Consider the following 23,597-nt stretch of genomic DNA (forward strand, 5'->3'; position numbering starts at 1 on the left):
ATCAAATGCAGTCACTGGTGACGTTTGACTCCGTTTCACCAATCGTATACACTCACTGGTGATGTTTCACTCCGTTTCACCAATAAAATGCAGTCACTGGTGACGTTTGACTCCGTTTCACCAATCAAATGCAGTCACTGGTGACGTTTGACTCCGTTTCACCAATCAAATGCAGTCACTGGTGACGTTTGACTCCATTTCACCAATCAAATGCAGTCACTGGTGACGTTTGACTCCGTTTCACCAATCAAATGCAGTCACTGGTGACGTTTGACTCCGTTTCACCAATCAAATGCAGTCACTGGTGACGTTTGACTCCGTTTCACCAATCAAATGCAGTCACTGGTGACGTTTGACTCCGTTTCACCAATCAAATGCAGTCACTGGTGACGTTTGACTCCGTTTCACCAATCAAATGCAGTCACTGGTGACGTTTGACTCCGTTTCACCAATCAAATACAGTCACTGGTGACGTTTGACTCCGTTTCACCAATCAAATGCAGTCACTGGTGACGTTTGACTCCGTTTCACCAATCAAATGCAGTCACTGGTGACGTTTGACTCCATTTCACTAATCAAATGCAGTCACTGGTGACGTGTGACTCCATTTCACTAATCAAATGCAGTCACTGGTGACGTTTGACTCCGTTTCACCAATCAAATGCAGTCACAGGTGACGTTTGACTCCGTTTCACCAATCAAATGCAGTCACTGGTGACGTTTGACTCCGTTTCACCAATCAAATGCAGTCACTGGTGACGTTTGACTCCGTTTCACCAATCAAATGCAGTCACTGGTGACGTTTGACTCCGTTTCACCAATCAAATGCAGTCACTGGTGACGTTTGACTCCGTTTCACCAATCAAATGCAGTCATTGGTGACGTTTGACTCCGTTTCACCAATCAAATGCAGTCACTGGTGACGTTTGACTCCGTTTCACCAATCAAATGCAGTCACTGGTGACGTTTGACTCCGTTTCACCAATCAAATGCAGTCACTGGTGTCGTTTGACTCCGTTTCACCAATCAAATGCAGTCACTGGTGACGTTTGACTCCGTTTCACCAATCAAATGCAGTCACTGGTGACGTTTGACTCCATTTCACCAATCAAATGCAGTCACTGGTGACGTTTGACTTCGTTTCACCAATCAAATGCAGTCACTGGTGACGTTTGACTCCGTTTCACCAATCAAATGCAGTCACTGGTGACGTTTGACTCCGTTTCACCAATCAAATGCAGTCACTGGTGACGTTTGACTCCGTTTCACCAATCAAATCCAGTCACTGGTGACGTTTGACTCCGTTTCACCAATCAAATGCAGTTACTGGTGACGTGTGACTCCGTTTCACCAATCAAATCCAGTCACTGGTGACGTTTGACTCCGTTTCACCAATCAAATGCAGTCACTGGTGACGTGTGACTCCGTTTCACCAATCAAATGCAGTCCCTGGTGACGTGTGACTCCGTTTCACCAATCAAATCCAGTCACTGGTGACGTTTGACTCCGTTTCACCAATCAAATGCAGTCACTGGTGACGTTTGACTCCGTTTCACCAATCAAATCCAGTCACTGGTGACGTTTGACTCCGTTTCACCAATCAAATGCAGTCACTGGTGACGTTTGACTCCGTTTCACCAATCGTATACACTCACTGGTGATGTTTCACTCCGTTTCACCAATAAAATGCAGTCACTGGTGACGTTTGACTCCGTTTCACCAATCAAATGCAGTCACTGGTGACGTTTGACTCCGTTTCACCAATCAAATGCAGTCACTGGTGACGTTTGACTCCATTTCACCAATCAAATGCAGTCACTGGTGACGTTTGACTCCGTTTCACCAATCAAATGCAGTCACTGGTGACGTTTGACTCCGTTTCACCAATCAAATGCAGTCACTGGTGACGTTTGACTCCGTTTCACCAATCAAATGCAGTCACTGGTGACGTTTGACTCCGTTTCACCAATCAAATGCAGTCACTGGTGACGTTTGACTCCGTTTCACCAATCAAATGCAGTCACTGGTGACGTTTGACTCCGTTTCACCAATCAAATACAGTCACTGGTGACGTTTGACTCCGTTTCACCAATCAAATACAGTCACTGGTGACGTTTGACTCCATTTCACCAATCAAATGCAGTCACTGGTGACGTTTGACTCCGTTTCACCAATCAAATGCAGTCACTGGTGACGTTTGACTCCCGTTTCACCAATCAAATGCAGTCACTGGTGACGTGTGACTCCATTTCACCAATCAAATGCAGTCATTGGTGACGTTTGACTCCGTTTCACCAATCAAATGCAGTCACTGGTGACGTTTGACTCCGTTTCACCAATCAAATGCAGTCACTGGTGACATTTGACTCCGTTTCACCAATCAAATACAGTCACTGGTGACGTTTGACTCCATTTCACCAATCAAATGCAGTCACTGGTGACGTTTGACTCCGTTTCACCAATCAAATGCAGTCACTGGTGACGTTTGACTCCCGTTTCACCAATCAAATGCAGTCACTGGTGACGTGTGACTCCATTTCACCAATCAAATGCAGTCATTGGTGACGTTTGACTCCGTTTCACCAATCAAATGCAGTCACTGGTGACGTTTGACTCCGTTTCACCAATCAAATGCAGTCACTGGTGACGTTTGACTCCGTTTCACCAATCAAATGCAGTCACTGGTGACGTGTGACTCCGTTTCACTAATCAAATGCAGTCACTGGTGACGTTTGACTCCGTTTCACCAATCAAATGCAGTCACTGGTGACGTTTGACTCCGTTTCACCAATCAAATGCAGTCACTGGTGACGTTTGACTCCGTTTCACCAATCAAATGCAGTCACTGGTGACGTTTGACTCCGTTTCACCAATCAACTACAGTCACTGGTGACGTTTGACTCTGTTTCACCAATCAAATACAGTCACTGGTGACGTTTGACTCTGTTTCACCAATCAAATACAGTCACTGGTGACGTTTGACTCTGTTTCACCAATCAAATGCAGTCACTGGTGACGTGTGACTCCGTTTCACTAATCAAATGCAGTCACTGGTGACGTTTGACTCCGTTTCACCAATCAAATGCAGTCACTGGTGACGTTTGACTCCGTTTCACCAATCAAATGCAGTCACAGGTGACGTTTGACTCCGTTTCACCAATCAAATGCAGTCACTGGTGACGTTTGACTCCGTTTCACCAATCAAATGCAGTCACTGGTGACGTTTGACTCCGTTTCACCAATCAAATGCAGTCACTGGTGACGTTTGACTCCGTTTCACCAATCAAATGCAGTCACTGGTGACGTTTGACTCCGTTTCACCAATCAAATGCAGTCACTGGTGACGTTTGACTCCGTTTCACCAATCAAATGTAGACACTGGTTCAACCCTTTTTCGATTACGCATGCACTTCCTGGTACCCTAGCACCTCCAAAACCCTCAAATCTAGACTCCAAACATCCCAGAACAAGCTAGTCAGATTACTTCTAGACCTCCACCCCAGATCACACCTCACTCCTACCCACTTCTCCAAAGTGGGCTGGCTCTGGGTGGAGGACAGAGTAAAACAACTTGCACTGAGCCTAGTCTATAAAATCCGCTACACTTCCCTGATACCGAAGTACATGTCAAACTACTTCCTTAACGTAAATGACCGCCATAACCACAACACCAGGGGGAGCTCCACTAACCACGTTAAACCCAGATTCCCATCTAACAAAGGTCTTAACTGATTCTCCTTCTATGCCACATCAATATGGAATGCACTCCCAACAGGTGTAAAAGAAAGTGCATCTCTATCCTCCTTCAATTCCGCACTAAAAGAACACCTCCAGGCAACTTCAACCCTAAACTAACACCCTCCCCGGATTGTTAATAATCAAATGTAAATAATCAAATGTAGATACTTTTTCTTATGCTTTCTGATTTCTCTCTGTCCACTACTTGCTGTACATATCCTACCAAGTCAGACCTACACTGTTTCAATATCCATTTCTTTGTTCTCAATTGTTGATGACTGAAGTGATGATAACAACCAAACCTAACCCCCCCGCCCCCTCCACATCCCACACCCCGGATTGTAAATAATGTAAATAATTCAATGTATATACCCTGATGATTATCTTGTGTGATGACTGTATTATGATGATAGTATATATCTGTATCATGAATCAATTTAAGTGGACCCCGGCTTAAACAAGTGTAAAAACTTATTGGGGTGTTACCATTTAGTGGTCAATTGTACGGAATATGTACTGTACTGTGCAATCTACTAATCAAATCAAATCAACTTTATTAGTCTCAATCAATCAAAAAAACAAACTAGTAGGGTTGTACGGTATACGGGTATTAGTATAGTACTGCAATACTAATTAATCATATTTGGTACCATACCGCCTTTGAAAAGTACCGGTCCGCCACACCCTAAGATTTTTTTTTTGAAATAAAGCCAATAATGCAATATTTTCCAGTCCCTTTTATTTAGAAAATTATCAAAATAATATTGGCATCGGGACAACACTAGTCACTAAAGCATACTTGCCAACCCTCCCGGATTTTCCGGGAGACTCCCGAAATTCAGCGCCTCTCCCGAAAACCTCCCTGGACAAATTTTCTCCCGAAAATCTCCCGAAATGCAGGCGGAGCTGGAGGCCACGCCCCCCTCCAGCTCCACAATATAAAGAACGTCTACAGTAAAGCAGTCCGTTTGCCGTAAACAGCAATGTTGTGACACTCTTAAACAGGACAATACTGCCATCTAGTGCATTTGATGAAAGCACTTTTGTGCGTGCCACACAGCAATGCATCACCAGTGAGGGTGTTCAGCATGGTTAGAAAAATAGTGACAGAGAATAGAACAAGGATGGACAATTCAACCCTTAACTCAACAATGAGTAGATGAGTGTTATGTGTGTGTATATGTGTAAATAAATGAACACTGAAATTCAAGTATTTCTTTTTTATATATATATATATATATATATATATATATATATATATATATATCCATCCATCCATTTTCTACCGCTTATTCCCTTCAGGGTCGCGGGGATATATATATAATATATATATATATATATATATATATATATATATTTATATATATATACGGTATGTGAAATACTTGACTTGGTGAATTCTAGCTGTAAATATACTCCTCCCCTCTTAACCACGCCCCCAACCACGCCCCCCGCACCCACCCCCACCCCCCACCTCCCGAAATTGGAGGTCTCAAGGTTGGCAAGTATGCACTAAAGTATCATGCAAAAGTGCAGATTCCAACAATTGAAAGACTTAGTATTAGAGATGTCCGATATTATCGGCCGATAAATGTTTTAAAATGTAATATCGGAAATGATCGGTATCGTTTTTTTTTTTATTATCGGTATCGTTTTTGTTGTTGTTGTTTTTTTTTTATTAAATCAACATAAAAAAACACAAGATACACTTACAGTTAGTACACAAACCCAAAAAACATCCCTCCCCCGTTCACACAAAAGGGTTGTTTCTTTCTGTTATTAATATTGTGGTTCCTACATTATATATCAATATATATCAATACAGTCTGCAAGGGATACAGTCCGTAAGCACACATGATTGTGCGTGCTGCTGCTCCACTAATAGTACTAACCTTTAACACTTCATTTTACTCATTTTCATTCATTACTAGTTTCTATGTAACTGTTTTTATATTGTTTTACTTTCTTTTTTATTCAAGAAAATGTTTTTAATTAATTTTTTTTTTTTTTTTTTTTAAAGGACCTTATCTTCACCATACCTGGTTGTCCAAATTAGGCATAATAATGTGTTAATTCCATGACTGTATACATCAGTATCGGTTGATATCGGTATCGGTTGATATTGGTATCGGTAATTAAGGGTTTGGTCAATATCGAATATCGGCAAAAAGCCATTATCGGACATTAGTGATGGGTCCGGCAACACCGAAGCATCGGCGCATGCGTCGAGCTCATAGAGCAAAACCCTGTGTCGGTGCGCGTACCGCTTTTAGAAAGTCACGTGACCGATCATGAGCTGTTTTGGTCACGTGACCGATACGCCAACTGTGTCGCCTCCTCTGTGCCCTGTGAGCGGGTCTTTTCTACAGCCGGAGAAATAATAACTAAGAGAAATCGTCTAAAATGTAATACGTCGGAAAAACTTATTTTTTTTTTTTTAAATAAAAATGTGTAAAAAAATAAAATTAAAACAATTCCCAGTCCACAATCATCCACAACACGTTCTCTTAGATTTCCATGTTATGATACATGTTCACATTATTTATTGACTGTATCTAAAAAAGATAAAAATATATTTTAATTTAAATGAAGATATGAAATAATCCTAAATGACTTGGTTTATATTATTGTATATACTAGGGCAGGGGTCACCAACGCGGTGCCCGCGGTCACCAGGTAGCCCGTAAGGACCAGATCAGTCGCCCGCTGGCCTGTTCTAAAAATAGCTCAAAGAGCAGCACTTACCAGTGAGCTGCCTCTATTTTTTTAAATTGTATTTATTTACTAGCAAGCTGGTCTCACTTTGCTCGACATTTTTAATTCTAAAAGAGACAAAACTCAAATAGAATTTGAAAATCCAAGAAAATATTTTAAAGACTTGGTCTTCACTTGGAATAAGCGGTAGAAAATGGATGGATGGATGGGTCTTCACTTGTTTAAATAAATTCATTTATTTTTTACTTTGCTTCTTATTACTTTTAGAAATACAATTTTAGAGAAAAAATACAACCTTAAAAAAGATTTTAGGATTTTTAAACAAATATACCTTTTTACCTTTTAAATTTCTTCCTCTTCTTTCCTGACAATTTAAATCAATGTTCAAGTAAAACAATTTTTTATTATTATTGTAAAGAATAATAAATATTTTTAGCTTCTGGTTTTTCGACGAAGAATATTTGTGAAATATTTCTTCAAACTTACTATGATTAAAATTCAAAACAATTATTCTGGCAAATCTAGAAAATCTGTAGAATCAAATTTAAATCTTATTTCAAAGTATTTTGAATTTCTTTTAAAATTTTTGTTCTGGAAAATCTAGAAGAAATACTGATTTGTCTTTGTTAGAAATATAGCTTGGTCCAATTTGTTAAATATTCTAACAAAGTGCAGATTGGATTTTAACCAATTTAAAACTCTAAAATTCTAAAATTGATCTTAATCAGGAAAAATGACTAATGATGTTCCATAAATTATTTTTTTAATTTTTTCAAAAAGATTCAAATTAGCTAGTTTTTCTCTTCTTTTTGTCGGTTGAATTTTGAATTATAAAGAGTCGAAATTGAAGATACACTATGTTTCAAAATTTTATTTTAATTTTTTTCGTGTTTTCTCCTCTTTTTAACCGTTCAATTAAGTGTTTTTTTCATCATTTATTCTCTACAAAAAACCTTCCGTAAAAGGAAAAAAAAAATGTACGACGGAATGACAGACAGAAATACCCATTTTTTTATATATATAAATGTATTTATTTAGCTATTCTTGTTTAAATCACACTAACGTGTAACTTACAAATGACAATATATTTATTTATTTAAGTGTGTATCAAACTGGTAGCCCTTCGCATTAATCAGTACCCAAGAAGTAGTTTTTGGTTTCAAAAAGGTTGGTGACCCCTGTACTAGGGCATCAAATCAGTGTCAGTTGAGTCGGTCCATAGGTTGCCTGTAGGGATTTTTAATGTCCAGCAGATGTCAGTATTTAGTGACACAGTATCGACACAGTATCAATACAGTTTTGCAATGTGTCGAAACGCTTCATGACGCCTCATCAACCCATCACTATCGGACATCCCTACTTAGTATAGTTGAAGACTTACTGTCATTAATCCCGGTGCCGAAGAAGTCTCCCATCACCAGCCTGAATGATTACCGACCAGTGGCCCTCACTCCGGTAATCATGAAGTGCTTCGAGCGACTTGTTCTCCAGCACATCAAGGACCATATCCCTCCAGACTTCGACCCCCACCAGTTCGCATACCGGGCGAACAGGTCCACAGAGGACGCCATCGCTGTTGCTCTCCACTCTGCTCTGAACCACCTGGAGCAGCAGCAGAGCTACGTCCGGATGCTCTCTGTGGACTATAGCTCTGCCTTCAATACAATAATCCCGGACAGACTCTGCAATAAACTGGACACTCTTGGCCTCCCCCCTCTCACAAACGCCTGGATAAGGGACTTCCTAACGGACCGACCCCAGAATGTGAGACTTGGCCCGCACCTCTCATCCTCCCGCACGCTGAGCATCGGCTCCCCACAGGGCTGTGTGCTGAGCCCCCTCCTCTACTGCCTTTACACCCATGACTGCAGTCCGGCCCACAGTGACAACCTTACCGTCAAGTTCGCCGACGATACCACAGTGGTCGGGCTCATCTCCAGGGGTGACGAGGCTGCCTACAGAGAGGAGGTCCTGAAGCTGACGGCCTGGTCTTCGGAGAACAACCTCGCTCTCAACACCAGCAAGACCAGAGAGATCATCGTCGACTTCAGGAGGAGCAGCACCGACCCTGCCCCCCTCTACATCAACGGCGAGCGTGTAGAGAGGGTCCACACCTTCAGGTACCTTGGAGTCCACATCTCTAATGACTTCTCCTGGACAGTCAACACCACATCAATCATCAAGAAGGCTCAGCAGCGGCTACACTTCCTTAGAGTCCTCGGGAAGTACAACCTGAAGCCTGACTTGCTGCTGACCTTCTACCGCTCGTCCATCGAGAGCCTGCTGACCTACTGTATTACGGTACGGTACGGCAGCTGCACTGCAGCAGACAGGGAGAGGCTGCAAAGAGTGGTCAAGACGGCTCAGAAGATCATCGGCCGCCCTCTCCCCTCTCTGACGGACATCTACACCTCCCGCTGCCTCAACAGAGCCAGTGCCATCATCAAGGACAGCACCCACCCTGGCTCTGACCTGTTCCACCTGCTGCCCTCTGGGAAGCGCTACAGGTGCATTAAAACCAAAACAAACAGGCTAAAGAACAGCTTCTTCCCCAGGGCCATAACCATCCTGAACGGACTGCCCCATTGTCCCTCATAACTGCCTTCTCTTCGGTGCAATAACCCATTCCACCAACCACCCTGTTTTTTTTTTTCATGTATATATTCATTTCACACCATATTCATTGCACTTCTACATTTTTTATATTTTTAATATTTGCACATTGTTTTTCTAGCATGCACACATCGCACTGTATGGAATGGCCTCAATCTCGTTACCTTGCGTAATGACAATAAAGCTGATTCTGATTCTTCTGATTATAAAACATGAGTGCACATCATAATGGCAGCTACACTTTACATCTTAGACATCTAAAAAAAATGATTTGGGAATGTCCGGCGGGCCAGATTGAAAAGCTTAACGGGCCCCATGTGGCCCCCGGGCCTTCATTTGCCCTGGTCCGGTTTAAAGTCATATCCAACAATTGCGACAACGACTTTTTATTGACAATATCGGCTACTAAGTTTCATTTTTTAATGATTTCTGCTAGTAGTGTGCCTCTGGAATTTTTCAATGAAAAAAAACGTGCCTTGGCTCCAAAAAAAAGGTTGATTTGATATCCTGGTTGGGGATTGCTGTTCTACGGCACACGATGAGGGTCATACTTTGACGTATTCGCCTAATGGTCATCTGCTTTTAATATCTTATCTTACGACAATACGCGGCCGAGGACTCGTACACATGCAAATAATACATATATATTTTTAACAAAGTACACTTCGATGTGTGCTAATAACATTTGCCGGGCTGCAATGTGAGTGAACGGAAGCCGCGGACCGAAGCAGCGTCGCCACTTCTAGACTTTGCTTCATCTGGTGAGTGAATTTTGAACATCAATATAATAATAGTTAATCATTCACACACACAAAAAAAAGGCGCCACACGTCCTTTCGCAAAGTCACGCCGGAGGCGAGCTAAAGTGCCAACTCGGCCGTGGCCGGCTGGGACCACTTGGATAGCGGACGTGCTAGCAGGCGAGCTAGCGGCCAAACAGACTATCAATGACAAATAGTGGCCGCGTGTTCCCGCCTCTAAGCAAACAGTCATTAATGTCATTAAAGTTGAGTTTCTAACGGTTACAGGGGCTTTATTATTGACGTCCATTGCTTACGTGAAGTCTTAACTGAGATGTTTGCTGTGTGCTTAAGTGGACAGGATGGTTGGGACTTTATGATAATGGCGGTGCCAGCAACGGCAGCTGCTTCCTTAAAACCATAACCAGCTTACACGCCGGACCAAAGGGAGCCTGCTGGGAATTGTGCTCGCACTCCTCCCGAGTTGCCCTCCATGGCGGAGGAAGAGGAGGAGGAAGCGGCGATGGCGGCGGAGTGTCTGCTGGAGCAGGTGATGCTCAAGGACCTGAGCAAGAGGCTCCAGGTGGGCCAGGAACTAGTCGCGATAATCCTGCAAGAAGACAAGTGCCCCGGGCTGCAGCAGGACCAAGGAGTGCTGGACAGGATTGTGGAGACGGTCGCCAGCTCCTGGGTCAACTCCAGCAACTTTAAGGTCAGTTTTAGGCCCTGTTTACACTAATCCTGGGTTAATCCCACCTAACTTTATCCGTGTCCACACACACACACACACACAATAGTCATTTAACCCTTGTGTGGTGTTCAGAGGTGGGTAGAGTAGCCAGAAATTGTACTCAAGTAAGAGTACTGTTACTTTAGAGATTTATTACTCAAGTAAAAGTAAGGAGTAGTCACCCAAATATTTACTTGAGTAAAAGTAAAAAGTATGTTGTGAAAAAACTACTCAAGTACTGAGTAACTGATGAGTAACATATACACACACACACATATATATATATATATATATATATATATATATATATATATATATATATATACATATATATATATATACACACATATATATATGTATACATACATTGATATATACAGTATATAATTGATATTTATTTATTTTGCCGTTTTTGTTTACATGTTTAAGGTGTTTTAATGAATATACATCCAGGGCCGGCCCGTGGCATAGGCCGTATAGGCAAATGCTAAGGGCGCCGTCCATCAGGGGGCGCCACGCCAGTGCCACAAATGTTGGAGAAAAAAAGAAAAAAAGAAAGAAAGTTGGTACCGTATTTTCCGCACTATAAGGCGCACCGGATTATTAGCCGCACCTTCAATGAATGGCATATTTCATAACTTTGTCCACCAATAAGCCGCCCCGGACTATAAGCCGCGCCTACGCTGCGCTAAAGGGAATGTCAAAAAAACAGTCAGATAGGTCAGTCAAACTTTAATAATATATTAAAAACCAGCGTTCTAACAACTCTGTTCACTCCCAAAATGTACGCAAATGTGCAATCACAAACATAGTAAAATTCAAAATAGTGCAGAGCAATAGCAACATAATGTTGCTCGAACGTTAATGTCACAACACACAAAATAAACATAGCGCTCACTTTCTGAAGTTATTCTTCATTCGTAAATCCTTCGTCTTCGGTGTCCGAAGTGAAAAGTTGGGCAAATTTACGATCCACTGGCAGATGTTGGCGTCGTCTGGCGCCGCCTCCTCGTCTTAGTGAAGGTGTGTTCGCCTTCTGTCATCCATTGTTCCCACGCAGTTAGCAGTCTAGCTTCGAATGCCCTGTTGACACCAATATCTAGCGGCTGGAGGTCTTTTGTCAATCCACCCGGAATGACGGCGAGTATTGAATTAAGCGCGTAAGCGTGTCTCTCAATGTGCTGTTATGAGCTAGCAAATATAACAACTACACTACCCAGCATGCAACGATAGTTACGAGCATGCGGTAGCCCTGAGAAGCGTTGTATGCTGGCAGTTAGAATGTGGTTATGAGCACGCTGTGAGTAAACGTTGAGAACTCAGTTAACACGCCTCGTCTGCATTATTTATAATTAGACAGACAACACACTTAATAGGAGCCATTTTGGGGTCTTTACATAAACACACAAATGGAAATGAAACGTCACATATCCCAGCATGCACCGCGCACTTCTTCTACGGGGAAAAAAGATGGCGGCTGTTTACCGTAGTTGCGAGACCTAAACTTTATGAAAATTAATCTTAATATTTATCCATATATAAAGCGCACCGGGTTATAAGGCGCACTGTCAGCTTTTGAGAAAATTTGTGGTTTTTAGGTGCGCCTTATAGTGCGGAAAATACGGTACTATTATTTCTAAATACAAAAAATAATCACACGTTAATTAAAATGCAAAGTAAAGCCTATTTAATAGAAATATTATTTGTTACAACATTACGCCCCCCCCCCTCTCCCTTACCGTAACATGACTCTTTTTGGACGTCACCACATCAAAAAATCAACACAAGATGTCAAAACGGCCAAAACTGTCAGGTGCCCAAGGAAGAAAAAAGAGAAAAGAAGAGGAGTAGAAACGAGAAAAGACAGAGGTAGCAGGTAGGTAACGTTAGCCTACATGAAATTATTTGTCTGTTACAGAATGTGATAGTAACCTGGCTTGTTAGCATTAAGCTAATGTTACATGATTCGGCAATTGCTAATCAATAAATAGCTAGTTCTGTTTTAACGTCGGGTTAATATTGTGGAGGGGGCTAAATTGTTATGGAAAATAATAATGTAACGTTAGGTAATTACTGTACTCCCACCTTACATTCCTCAGGTATTAGATCTTTTAAGCAGGTGTTTTTTGTTTACATTGTTATTGCCTTCTGGTTAGCTAATGTTTGCCCTGCAGGTAATAATCACTTGTCCACCCCTTTATATATTAGGTATAGTTGTAAGTAAAAAAAAAAAGAAAAAAGGTCAAAGATAAAGCTATTCGGTTTCTTGCCTAGGGCGCCAGATTGGTTAGGGCCGGGCCTGATATACATGCATGTTTAACACATATATATTCCTTTCTTTCATGAAAACAAGAATATAAGTTGGTGTATTACCTGATTCTGATGACTTGCATTGATTGTAATCAGACAGTAGTGATGATAACGTCCACGTTTTCAAATGGAGGAGAAAAAAAGTTCCTCCTTTCGGTCTAATACCACATGAAAGTGGTTGGTTGTTGGCTTCTTATTTGTCCAGCTTCCATATTCGTTTTTATACACTTTACAAGAAATACATTGGCGGCAAACTCCGTAGCTTGCTAGCTTGTTTGCACTGGCTTTCGGAGACTCTTATTTTGAAAGTGCAGGCGCGATGGAGCGGCACTTTTATTGTGAAGACAGGAACTGTGCAGTCAGTCTTTAGGCTTTTGACGGGATGTACGGTTAAAATAAAAAAGGGTCTTTTTTCCTTCACACTTTTGATTGATTGATTGGAACTTGTATTAGTAGATTGCACAGTACAGTACATATTCCGTACGATTGACCACTAAATGGTAACACCCGAATAAGTTTTTCAACTTGTTTAAGTCAGGTCATGTGACCACCTGGCTCTGATTGGTCCAACGTCACCAGTGACTGCATCTGATTGGTGGAACGGAGTGAACGTCACCAGTGACTGTATTTGTTGAAACGCAGGCACTATGAAGGTCTGTCTGACAGACCAAAACAAACAAAGCGTGCATTAACAGATCGTTAAAAATTAGTAGCGAGTAGCGAGCTGAATGTAGATAAAAGTAGCGGAGTAAAAGTAGCGTTTCTTCTCTATAAATATACTCAAGTAAAAGTAAAAGTATGTTGCATTAAAACTACTCTTAGAAGTACAATTTATCCCAAAAGTTACTCAAGTAGATGTAACGGAGTAAATGTAGCGCGTTACTACCCACCTCTGGTGGTGTTCGGGTCTCTGGGACCCGTTCTCATTTTTTATTAAAAGAAAAATGATACAATTAATTTTTCAAACTGAGACTCACTGACTTTGGCTCATTTTCTGTGAAGAAAGGTTCCCTCCGGGTACTCCGGCTTCCTCCCACCTCCAAAGACATGCACCTGGGGATAGGTTGATTGGCAACATTGGCCCTAGTGCAGTGGTTCTTAATCTGGGTTCGATTGAACCCTAGGGGTTCGGTGAGTCGGCCTCAGGGGTTCGGCGGAGGTCAAAACACACCCGACTCATCGTGTAAATACAAACTTCTCCCTATCGGCATATTACTGATATGGCTACAGCTGACTAATTTGCAGGTGTGTAATTTGTTGTGAGTTTATGCACTGTGTTTCAAGATTCAAGATTCAAGATGCTTTATTATTGTCCATTCTTTAACATGTACAAAACACATAAGAACTGAAATTTCATTTTCAGCACAACTCGGTATTGGTTTTGTTCTTTGAACAAGGCATACCTGCCAACTACTCCGGTTTTCCCATAATTAGTACGGTTTTCATCAACCTATTCCGGGTTACGGTTGCAGTGATAAAAAATACGGTTTTTCATTAATTAAAAAAAAAATTTTTTTTAAATGCGCGAGGCTATTTATAGCACCGCTGCCAAGCACGAGGCATTGTTTCCAAACGAGCGAACGATCATGGGATCAGCCGGAGAAAAATCGCAAACGAGTCTTAAACCGAAAAGAAAACTGCAGTCATTCCGTGAAGAATATTCAAAAGCCTATCCGGGAATAATTATCCGGTCCAAAAAGGGTGAAAACTACGCGAATTGCACCTTGTGCAGACAAGATTTTTCGATCGGACACGGAGGAATTAGCGATGTAAAAGACCACGTTGGGACAAAAAAACACAAGTCTAATGCCGTTGCTAAATTTGGATTTTAGCCACAAAAAGGTAATGACACCAATGTTATCTATTGGAATTGTTTAGTACTGTTATACTGTTAAAAGTGTTTATACTATTTATGCTTTCAAGTCCAAGTTGAAGAAATCTTGTTAAATGTTGACAGCATAACTACCAAAATACAGAAGTATGTCCTTAATATTTTTGCAGTGCTATTTCTGTTGAAAAGTTCAAATGATTACATTAGAGATGTGATGTGCCACTTTTCAAGTGTCTGATGGCTTCAATTAATTTTCATTCATTTTTCATATTTTGAATTCTTTTGAAAGGCTTACAAAAAAACTACATTTGAATTGTAATTCCATGCTGTTGACAGGACTATTAATTTTAATGAAGTTAGCTTACCATGTTTACAGTATGATAATTGTGATAGAAATGTGAATTTTAGGCACAGAATATTTTTTACAATTGAACAAGGCAGTAGATTATACAAGCTTGGACAGAAAGTTAATAATGACACCAATTTTTTTTAAATGGAATTGTTTAGTACTGTTTTACCATTTGTTTACTGTAAAAAGTGTTTATACTGTTTATACTTTCAATGAACAAATTGAAGTCTTGTGAAAGGTTGACAGGATAACTGGCATTAACTGTCAAAATAATTTCAAACTATTGAAGTTAGCTTACAGAATAAACATGTCAATCAACCCATATGATTTTTGCTGTAATATTTTTGTTTTGAAAAGTCACTGTGACTGATAGAAAAGTGATGGTTTTAGCAACATTTTAACCTGTCTGAATGCTAATAATCATTTTGCGTCGGGAGGCGAAGCCTGAACCCCCCACCGGGACTTTGTCCTGGACCTACCGGGGCCTGCGGCCCCTGGACCCTGGCTACTAGGTTTTTCTGATTTCAAAAGTTGGCAGGTATGACAAGGTGATGTTCATGCACAGTTCATTTTGTGCACCAGTAAAAAAACATGGTAATACTTTAGTATGGGGAACATATTCACCATTAATTAGTTGCTTATTAACATGCAAATTAGTAACATATTGGCTCTTAACTAGTCATTATTAAGTACTTATTAATGCCTTATTCGGCATGGCCTTATTATAACCCTAACCCTCTAACCCTGACCCTAACCAAATAACTCTAAATTAAGTCTTTATTACTTAGAATATGTTCCCCTAGTGTCCAAATAACTCTAAATTAAGTCTGTGTTACTTAGAATATGTTCCCCATACTAAAGTGTTACCAAAAACATATAACTTTGTCTTGAATTTGAAAAAAAACCAACATTTTATTTGTCGGTACCTCCAACTAGGTTAAGAACCACTGCCCTAGTGTGTGAATGTGAATGTTGTCTGTCTATCTGTGTTGACCCTGCGATGAGGTACCAATACTTGTCAACCCTCCCGATTTTCCCGGGAGACTCCCGAATTTCAGTGCCTCTCCCGAAAATCTCCCGGGGCAACCATTCTCCCAAATTTCTCCCGGACAACAATATTAAGGGCGTGCCTTTAGCGTCTTCTACAAGTTTCTAGTTTCAAGTTTATTCACAATACCATACCAATTACAATAGTAGTGACTATCATTTAAAGATGATGGTAAGTGAAAGGGTGCCCCAAATAAGCTAGAAGAAGCTTTTGACAGGGGGTCCAGAGGACAGTATATACATGGAATGATGAAACAAAAAAAAAGAAGAACAATGCTATATTATAAACACAAGATAATAGTACTAAAGCAAGCATACATACATACATACATTCATTCAACCATGCACAACCCAACAGTAGTCTACCCCACATGAGGCATTAGAGATAGGTGGTTAATAGATAAGTTTTCAGTTTCTTTTTGAAGTTGGAGAATGAATACAGCATCTTGAGGCTCTCATTAAGCCGGTTCTAAATCTTTGGACCCCTGCATACAACACTTGGAGCGGTACAAGCCAGTAGACCATGTTAACCTGATATCAGATCTAAGCTACGAGTGCTGTGGGCATGCTGGGGATGATAGATAGGAACCAAGCTACAGAGCCTAAGAGCCTGTCGTCGCGTCCACTTTTTAACCAGTCAAACAGCGTGCCGGCCCAGTCACATGTTGTATGCGGCTTCTGCAGACATACTAAGTGAATGCAAGGCATACTTGGTCAACAGCCATACAGGTCACACTGAGGGTGGCCGTATAAACAAGTTTAACACGGTTACAAAAATGCGCCACACTGTGAACCCACACCAAACAAGAATGACAAACACATTTCGGGAGAACATCTGCACCGCAGAGGTGGGTAGAGTAGCCAGAAATTGTACTCAAGTAAGAGTACTGTTACTTTAGAGATTTATTACTCAAGTAAAAGTAAGGAGTAGTCACCCAAATATTTACTTGAGTAAAAGTAAAAAGTATGTTGTAAAAAAACTACTCAAGTACTGAGTAACTGATGAGTAACATACACACACATATCATATATATATATATATATATATATATATATATATATATATATATATATATATATATATATATATATATATATATATATATATATATATATACATACATTGATATATACAGTATATAATTTATATATTATTTTTTTGCCGTTTTTGTTTACATGTTAAAGGTGTTTTAATGAATATACATGCATGTTTAACACATATAGATTCCTTTCTTTCATGAAGACAAGAATATAAGTTGGTGTATTACCTGATTCTGATGACTTGCGTTGATTGGAATCAGACAGTAGTGTTGATAACGTCCACGTTTTCAAATGCAGGAGAAAAAAAGTTCCTCCTTTCTGTCCAATTCCACATGAAAGTGGTTGGTTTTTGGCATCTTATATGTCCAGCTTCCATATTCGTTTTTATACACTTTACAAGAAATACATTGGCGGCAAACTCCGTAGCTTGCTAGCTTGTTTGCGCAGGCTTTCGGAGACTCTTATTTTGAAAGCGCAGGCGCGATGGAGCGGCACTTTTATTGTGAAGACAGGAACTGTGCAGTCAGTCTTGAGGCTTTTGACGGGGTGTACGGTTGAAATAAAAAATTGTCTTTTTTCCTTCACACTTTTGATTGATTGATTGGAACTTGTATTAGTAGATTGCACAGTACAGTACATATTTCGTACAATTGACCACTAAATGGTAACACCCCAATAAGTTTTTCAACTTGTTTAAGTCAGGTCATGTGACCCCTGGCTCTGTTTGATTGGTCCAACGTCACCAGTGACTGCATCTTATTGGTGGAACGGAGTGAACGTCACCAGTGACTGTATTTGTTGAAACGCAGGCACTATGAAGGTCTGTCTGACAGACCAAAACAAACAAAGCGTGCATTAACAGATCGATAAAAATTAGTAGCGAGTAGCGAGCTGAATGTAGATAAAAGTAGCGGCGTAAAAGTAGCGTTTCTTCTCTATCAATATACTCAAGTAAAAGTAAAAGTATGTTGCATTAAAACTACTCTTAGAAGTACAATTTATCCCAAAAGTTACTCAAGTAGATGTAACGGAGTAAATGTAGCGCGTTACTACCCACCTCTGACAGCGATACAGGTTACACTGACGGTGCCGGTATAAATAACTTTAACACTGTTAGAAATATGCGCCACACTGTGAATCCACACCAAACAAGAATGACAAACACATTTCGGGAGAACATCCGCACCGTAACACAACAGAACAAATACCCAGAATCCCATGCAGCCCTAACTCTTCCGGAGCCACACATATTATGTGACTGAGCCAGCATTCGCTGGACAGAGTGAAAAGCGGACGTGATGATTTTTGGGAGGGGCACTGAAACTTGAGAGTCTCCCGGGAGGGTTGGCAAGTATGAGAATTAGCGGTGAATGCGGTGTTACCGCGGCACCGCCGCTGAATATAATCGGCGGGCCAGCTCTAGTGTTAATTTGATATCGCCTCAAGGGCCAAGTGAAATTACACGGCGGGCCAGAGTTTGACGCCCATATGATATACACCCCTGCTACAACCAATCCCTGCCCCCCTCCCCCCCAATCTCCCGAATTTGGAGGTCTCAAGGTTGGCAAGTATGGGTGTACCCCGCCTTCCGCCGAATGCAGCTGAGATAGGCTCCAGGCCCCAAAAGAGACAAGCGGTAGAAAATGGATGAAACATATATCAGAATACATATTTAAAGACCACACACCATACACCCCCCCTACACATTTCTATTACATATAAGATGTCCGGGTCCACTGGACCGGGGCTAATAGAAGTGTGGAAATTGATGTTCTGTGTAACACACACACACACACACACACACACACACACACACACACACACACACACACACACACACACACACACACACACACACACACACACACACACACACACACACACACACACACACACACAGCAGGTCTAGACAGGAGGAGGACAGAGTGTAGGTGGGTGGAGTATAAAATTAAACGTGTTAAAGTAATTTAATGATGATCTGTATAATGTAAATAATTTGATTTAATTAGGTGAACGACAACATATCTGAATTATTGTGTAGAAATATGGGAAACAACTACAAATGTGGGCTTTATTCACTAACTGTGTTGAAAAAAAGATAAATTATAATAATACAAAATGTTGGATATAGAGAACATACAAACACTTTATTTATTAAATTAGATAGATTTGGTGCATTTGCAAACAGCTAAAATGATGTACAAAGCAAACTATAACCTGCAAGCCAAGAATGTACAACAATTCTCCTCAACAGAAGAGTTGGAATATAACCTTAGAGGAAATTCTAATTTAAAACATTTGTATGCTCGTACAACACTTACAACCTTTATTATATCAGTATGTGTAATTAAATGATGGAATGGATTTAGCAAAGAAATGAAACAAAGCACCAATATGATTCAGTTTAAGAGACTGTTCAAACTACAAGTGTTCACAAAGTACACACAACAAGAATTATGATGAACATCTTGAACCCTTTCTTTCCCTTTTTTTTTATGACACAAAGATTATTTATGTATTTAATATTTGTTTGCTTACTATGGTATATTTAGGGACCGCAATGTCCCTTTGGGACAGAGGACCCTATTGTATTTCGTGCGTTTTATTATTATTATTATTATTCCGCCGCCTCTTTGAGCTCTAATTTGACCCCCTTAACATGCTTCAAAACTCACCATATTTGACACATACATCAGCACTGGCGAAAATTGCCATCTAATAAAAAAACAACAACCCAAAACTCAAAATTGCGCTCTAGCGCCCCCTAGGAAAAACTGCTTGTAACTTCCGGTAGGAATGTCGTAGAGACATGAAACAAAAACCTCTATGTAGGTCTCACTTAGACCTAGATTTCAAAAATCAACAGGAAGTTGGCAATTCCCCCTTCAAAACAACATTTTAGTAAAAACAGTCACTTTTGCCTCTTTGAGCTGTAATTTGACCCCCTTAACATGCTTCAAAACTCACCAAACTGGACACACACATCAGGACTGGCAAAAATTGCGATCTAATAAAAAAAACAAAAAACCCAAAACTCAAAATTGCGCTCTAGCGCCCCGTAGGAAGAAAACACAGACACATCTGCTCCTAGGAGGAAAACTCAGACAAAACTGCCTTAACTTCCAGTAGGAATGTCTTAGAGACATGAAACAAAAACCTCTATGTAGGTCTCACTTATACTTACATTTCATATATTGACAACTCCCAGCGAAAATCAACAGGAAGTTTGTAATTCCCCCTTCAAAACAAAGGTTTTGTAAAAAACGGTCATCTTTTTTCAAACATTATCTCCTCTGAGCGCGTTTGTTGTGTCGGCTTCAAACTAACACAGGAGAGAGATTGAACCCTTCTGATTAAAAGTTGACCAAAGAGTTTTAATTACTGTTTCGGTTTGGATTTTATGTGCCGTCAAAGTCGGTCCCGTCCATTGCTTTAATATTTATTTATTAGTTATTTATTCAGTGTTTTTTTTTTTACAGAGAACAAGGACATTGGATACAATTGCTATGGTATGAAAAGGAGTAGGATTTAATAAACTCAGCTAATGAAACAACTGGACATATGTGACCAGGCAACCAATCTGGCGCCCTAGGCAAGATTTTAGGTGGCGCCCCCCCACATCGGCAGTGAAGTGTATATACTCACAAGAAACCGAATAGCTTTGTCTTTGACCTTTTTTTTTTACTTAAAGAAAGCAAATTAACAATCAGAATAGTTAACAAGATTAAAAAAAAAAAAGAATAAATGAATGAATACAAAAAATAAAAAATGAATATATGAAATACAATATTTTTTACATACATAAACACAAAATAAAACGTGTCAACAAGTTGCATAAAATAAATTAAAAATAAAATATAAATAAGGCACTGCACAAAACAAGATATCAAACCAGTATTACTTTAACAACTATATTACAAAAAAGGGGATCCTACAGAGTTCTCTATGTGTGCTTTTTAATAGAGATTTTCAGAGCAACCCACATGTTGGGGTACATTTCTGCCAGCTTCTTCTCATGCAGGAAGGTCAAGAGTTCCATGTTTGTCATGTTCTTTGATGACAATGGTGGGGAATTCTGCATTTCCATTGCAAGTTCTGTGTCATTAATGTCCAGCTGGCTGTCATGGGTCAGAGTAGTACTCAGGGCTGCAGCAGCTCTTCTTTTTGTAAGTTGTGGAAATTGAGGAGTACTCCAAACTTGTCATTCACCTCTCCAAAGCTCTGAAATCTCTCATCAAGTGAAGAGATGGCTGTATGTTTTGCTGCTGCAAAACTGGTGGGTTGTGCTGCTAATGCTGCATCACTGGTGGGTTGTGCTGCTGAAGTGGAGGCAGCAGCGGTAGATGTGGTAGATGGCCCAGGGGTGGGATTTAGAAACTTCAACAGTGCATCTGAAGAGAGGAGTATGTGACACCATTGAGTATTACAGTTTAATAATAAAACATATGATTCCAGGAATAAAATGAAATGATATAATATAGATGAAAAACCAAAGAGATACATGTATGATGTTAACTGATATGCAAATTAGATTAGATTCAATTTATTGTCATCATTACAGTGAAATGCTGAATAGCAGAATGCAAAGTAACAGTATAATATATTATATGAGAATGTTATGTTATGATTATCTTTAACCGAATCACAGCAGTGCTTAAATTAAAAAACAGCATTCCCTCTCATGTGATATTGCTTAATTAACATTATTGATGTGCACTTTAACAACTCGGTTTACAACTATACCTAATATATAAAGGGGTGGAAAAGTGACTATTACCTGCAGGGCAAACATTAGCTAACCAGAAGGCAATAACAATGTAAACAAAAAACACCTGCTTAAAAGATCTAATACAAACGTCCCTGAGGAATATAAGGTGGGAGTACTGTAATTACCTAACGTTACATTAATATTTTCCATAACAATTTAGCCCCCTCCACAATATTAACCCGACGTTAAAACAGAACTAGCTATTTATTGATTAGCAATTGCCGAATCATGTAACATTAGCTTAATGCTAAAAAGCAGTTTACCGTACTATCACATTCTTTAACAGACAAATAATTTCATGTAGGCTAACGTTACCTACCTGCTACCTCTGTCTTTTCTCGTTTCTCCTCCTCTTCTTTTCTCTTTTTTCTTCCCTGGGCACCTGACAGTTTTGGCCGTTTTGACATCTTGTGTTGATTTTTTGATGTGGTGACGTCCAAAAAGAGTCATGATACGGGAAGGGAGGGGGCGCACCGTGCGGGTGGAAGGGGGGCGTAATGTTGTAACAAAAAATATTTCTATTAAATAGGCTTTACTTTACATTTTAATTAACGTGGGATTATTTTTTTGTATTTAGAAATAATAGTACCAATTTTTTTTCTTTTCTCTCCAACATTTGTGGCACTGGCGTGGCGCCCCCTTAGCATTTGCCTATACGGCCTATGCCACGGGCCGGCCCTGTATGTGACGCATCACATTGTATCGTATGCACGTTCCAAATATACTGAAACTGAAGTGAATGAAGCAGGATTAGACCTGCACGGTGTTACTACTATCGACCACAAGAGGTCAGTGTTCCTAGCAGCGTCGTTCGCGGGTGTTGTATTATTACATCAAAACGTAGTTGGTTCCAAAAATTGCACCAGAACCTCACCGATACCGGCCAGGAGGTGCGGAAGTGTTGCTATGGTGATAGCAGGACTGCTCTCACTACACGTTCATTGAGCATTCCAGGCTCCCCAAGACAAGGAAATCTATTAGTACTTCGTCACTTCAGCGTATTAGTCCCATGTGACTACCCACCTCAGTCAGGGTTTTGTCTCATTTTACACTTTTAGCTCACTAAATGAAAGAAATAGCAATGAATATGTGCTTCAAAGTCATAAAAATGATTTATTTTTTATTCAATTGCAATAAAACTGTATTTAGTCGATTACCCACAATGCATTGCATTGAATACTTCTAGTTTTTGTGCTGTGATATATTTTATTTGTTATTGTTGTCTATTCAGTACTATTTTAGTATGTTTTACTGTCTCTAGTCTGCTTGTTTAATAACGTTTGGGTGATTTTGTGTTGATTTGTGTAGTTTAGTTGGTATTTTCAACAATGTGGTGTTAGTATAAAAATACAAAACACTTCAACACGATTACGTATTTTACATTGTCTTAAATTCTGTAAGGTGGTTTTAGTAAATTACTGGAAGTGAAGAGTATTGTTGATATGCCATAGACTGATGACGTCACACGTGTAAATACTCGTGTATGCCACAAGGAGTCAGTATGGAGGCCTCTTTGTTGAATTAACATACATGGTCTAAGTCAGGGGTGTCAAACTCATTTTAGCTCAGGGGCCACATGGAGGAACATCTATTACCAAGCGGGCCGGACTGATAAAATCATGGCATGATAATTTAAAAATAAAGATAACTTCAGTTTGTTTCATTGTTTAATATTAGACCAATCACATTCAGAAAATGTACAAATCATAATGTTT

General features: G+C 40.0%; 1 protein-coding gene and 1 non-coding gene across 9 annotated transcripts in view; one reads left to right on the top strand and one right to left on the bottom strand.

Annotated features, from left to right (window-relative positions):
- Positions 1-9,565: 9,565 nt before the first annotated feature.
- Positions 9,566-23,597, top strand: part of LOC133571087 (CLIP-associating protein 1-B-like) — a 57,607-nt gene continuing 43,575 nt past the window's right edge. For 4 of the 8 annotated variants that reach the window (XM_061924139.1, XM_061924140.1, XM_061924133.1 and 1 more), the window contains exons 1-2: positions 9,568-9,827; positions 10,161-10,518. In XM_061924139.1, coding sequence (XP_061780123.1) covers positions 10,300-10,518 — 219 coding nt within the window. In that variant the 5' untranslated portion in view covers positions 9,568-9,827; positions 10,161-10,299. Of the gene's footprint in view, positions 9,828-10,160; positions 10,519-23,597 lie in introns of all 8 variants that reach the window. The other 4 variants (XM_061924135.1, XM_061924137.1, XM_061924136.1 and 1 more) reach the window with 3 other exon arrangements.
- On the bottom strand, positions 22,729-22,857 carry LOC133571288 (U4atac minor spliceosomal RNA). Its single transcript, XR_009810381.1, has one exon. It is a non-coding gene; the product is annotated as a U4atac minor spliceosomal RNA (small nuclear RNA).

Source organism: Nerophis lumbriciformis, linkage group LG28, assembly GCF_033978685.3.
Source record: "Nerophis lumbriciformis linkage group LG28, RoL_Nlum_v2.1, whole genome shotgun sequence".
In the NCBI taxonomy this organism is placed as follows: Eukaryota; Metazoa; Chordata; class Actinopteri; order Syngnathiformes; family Syngnathidae; genus Nerophis; species Nerophis lumbriciformis.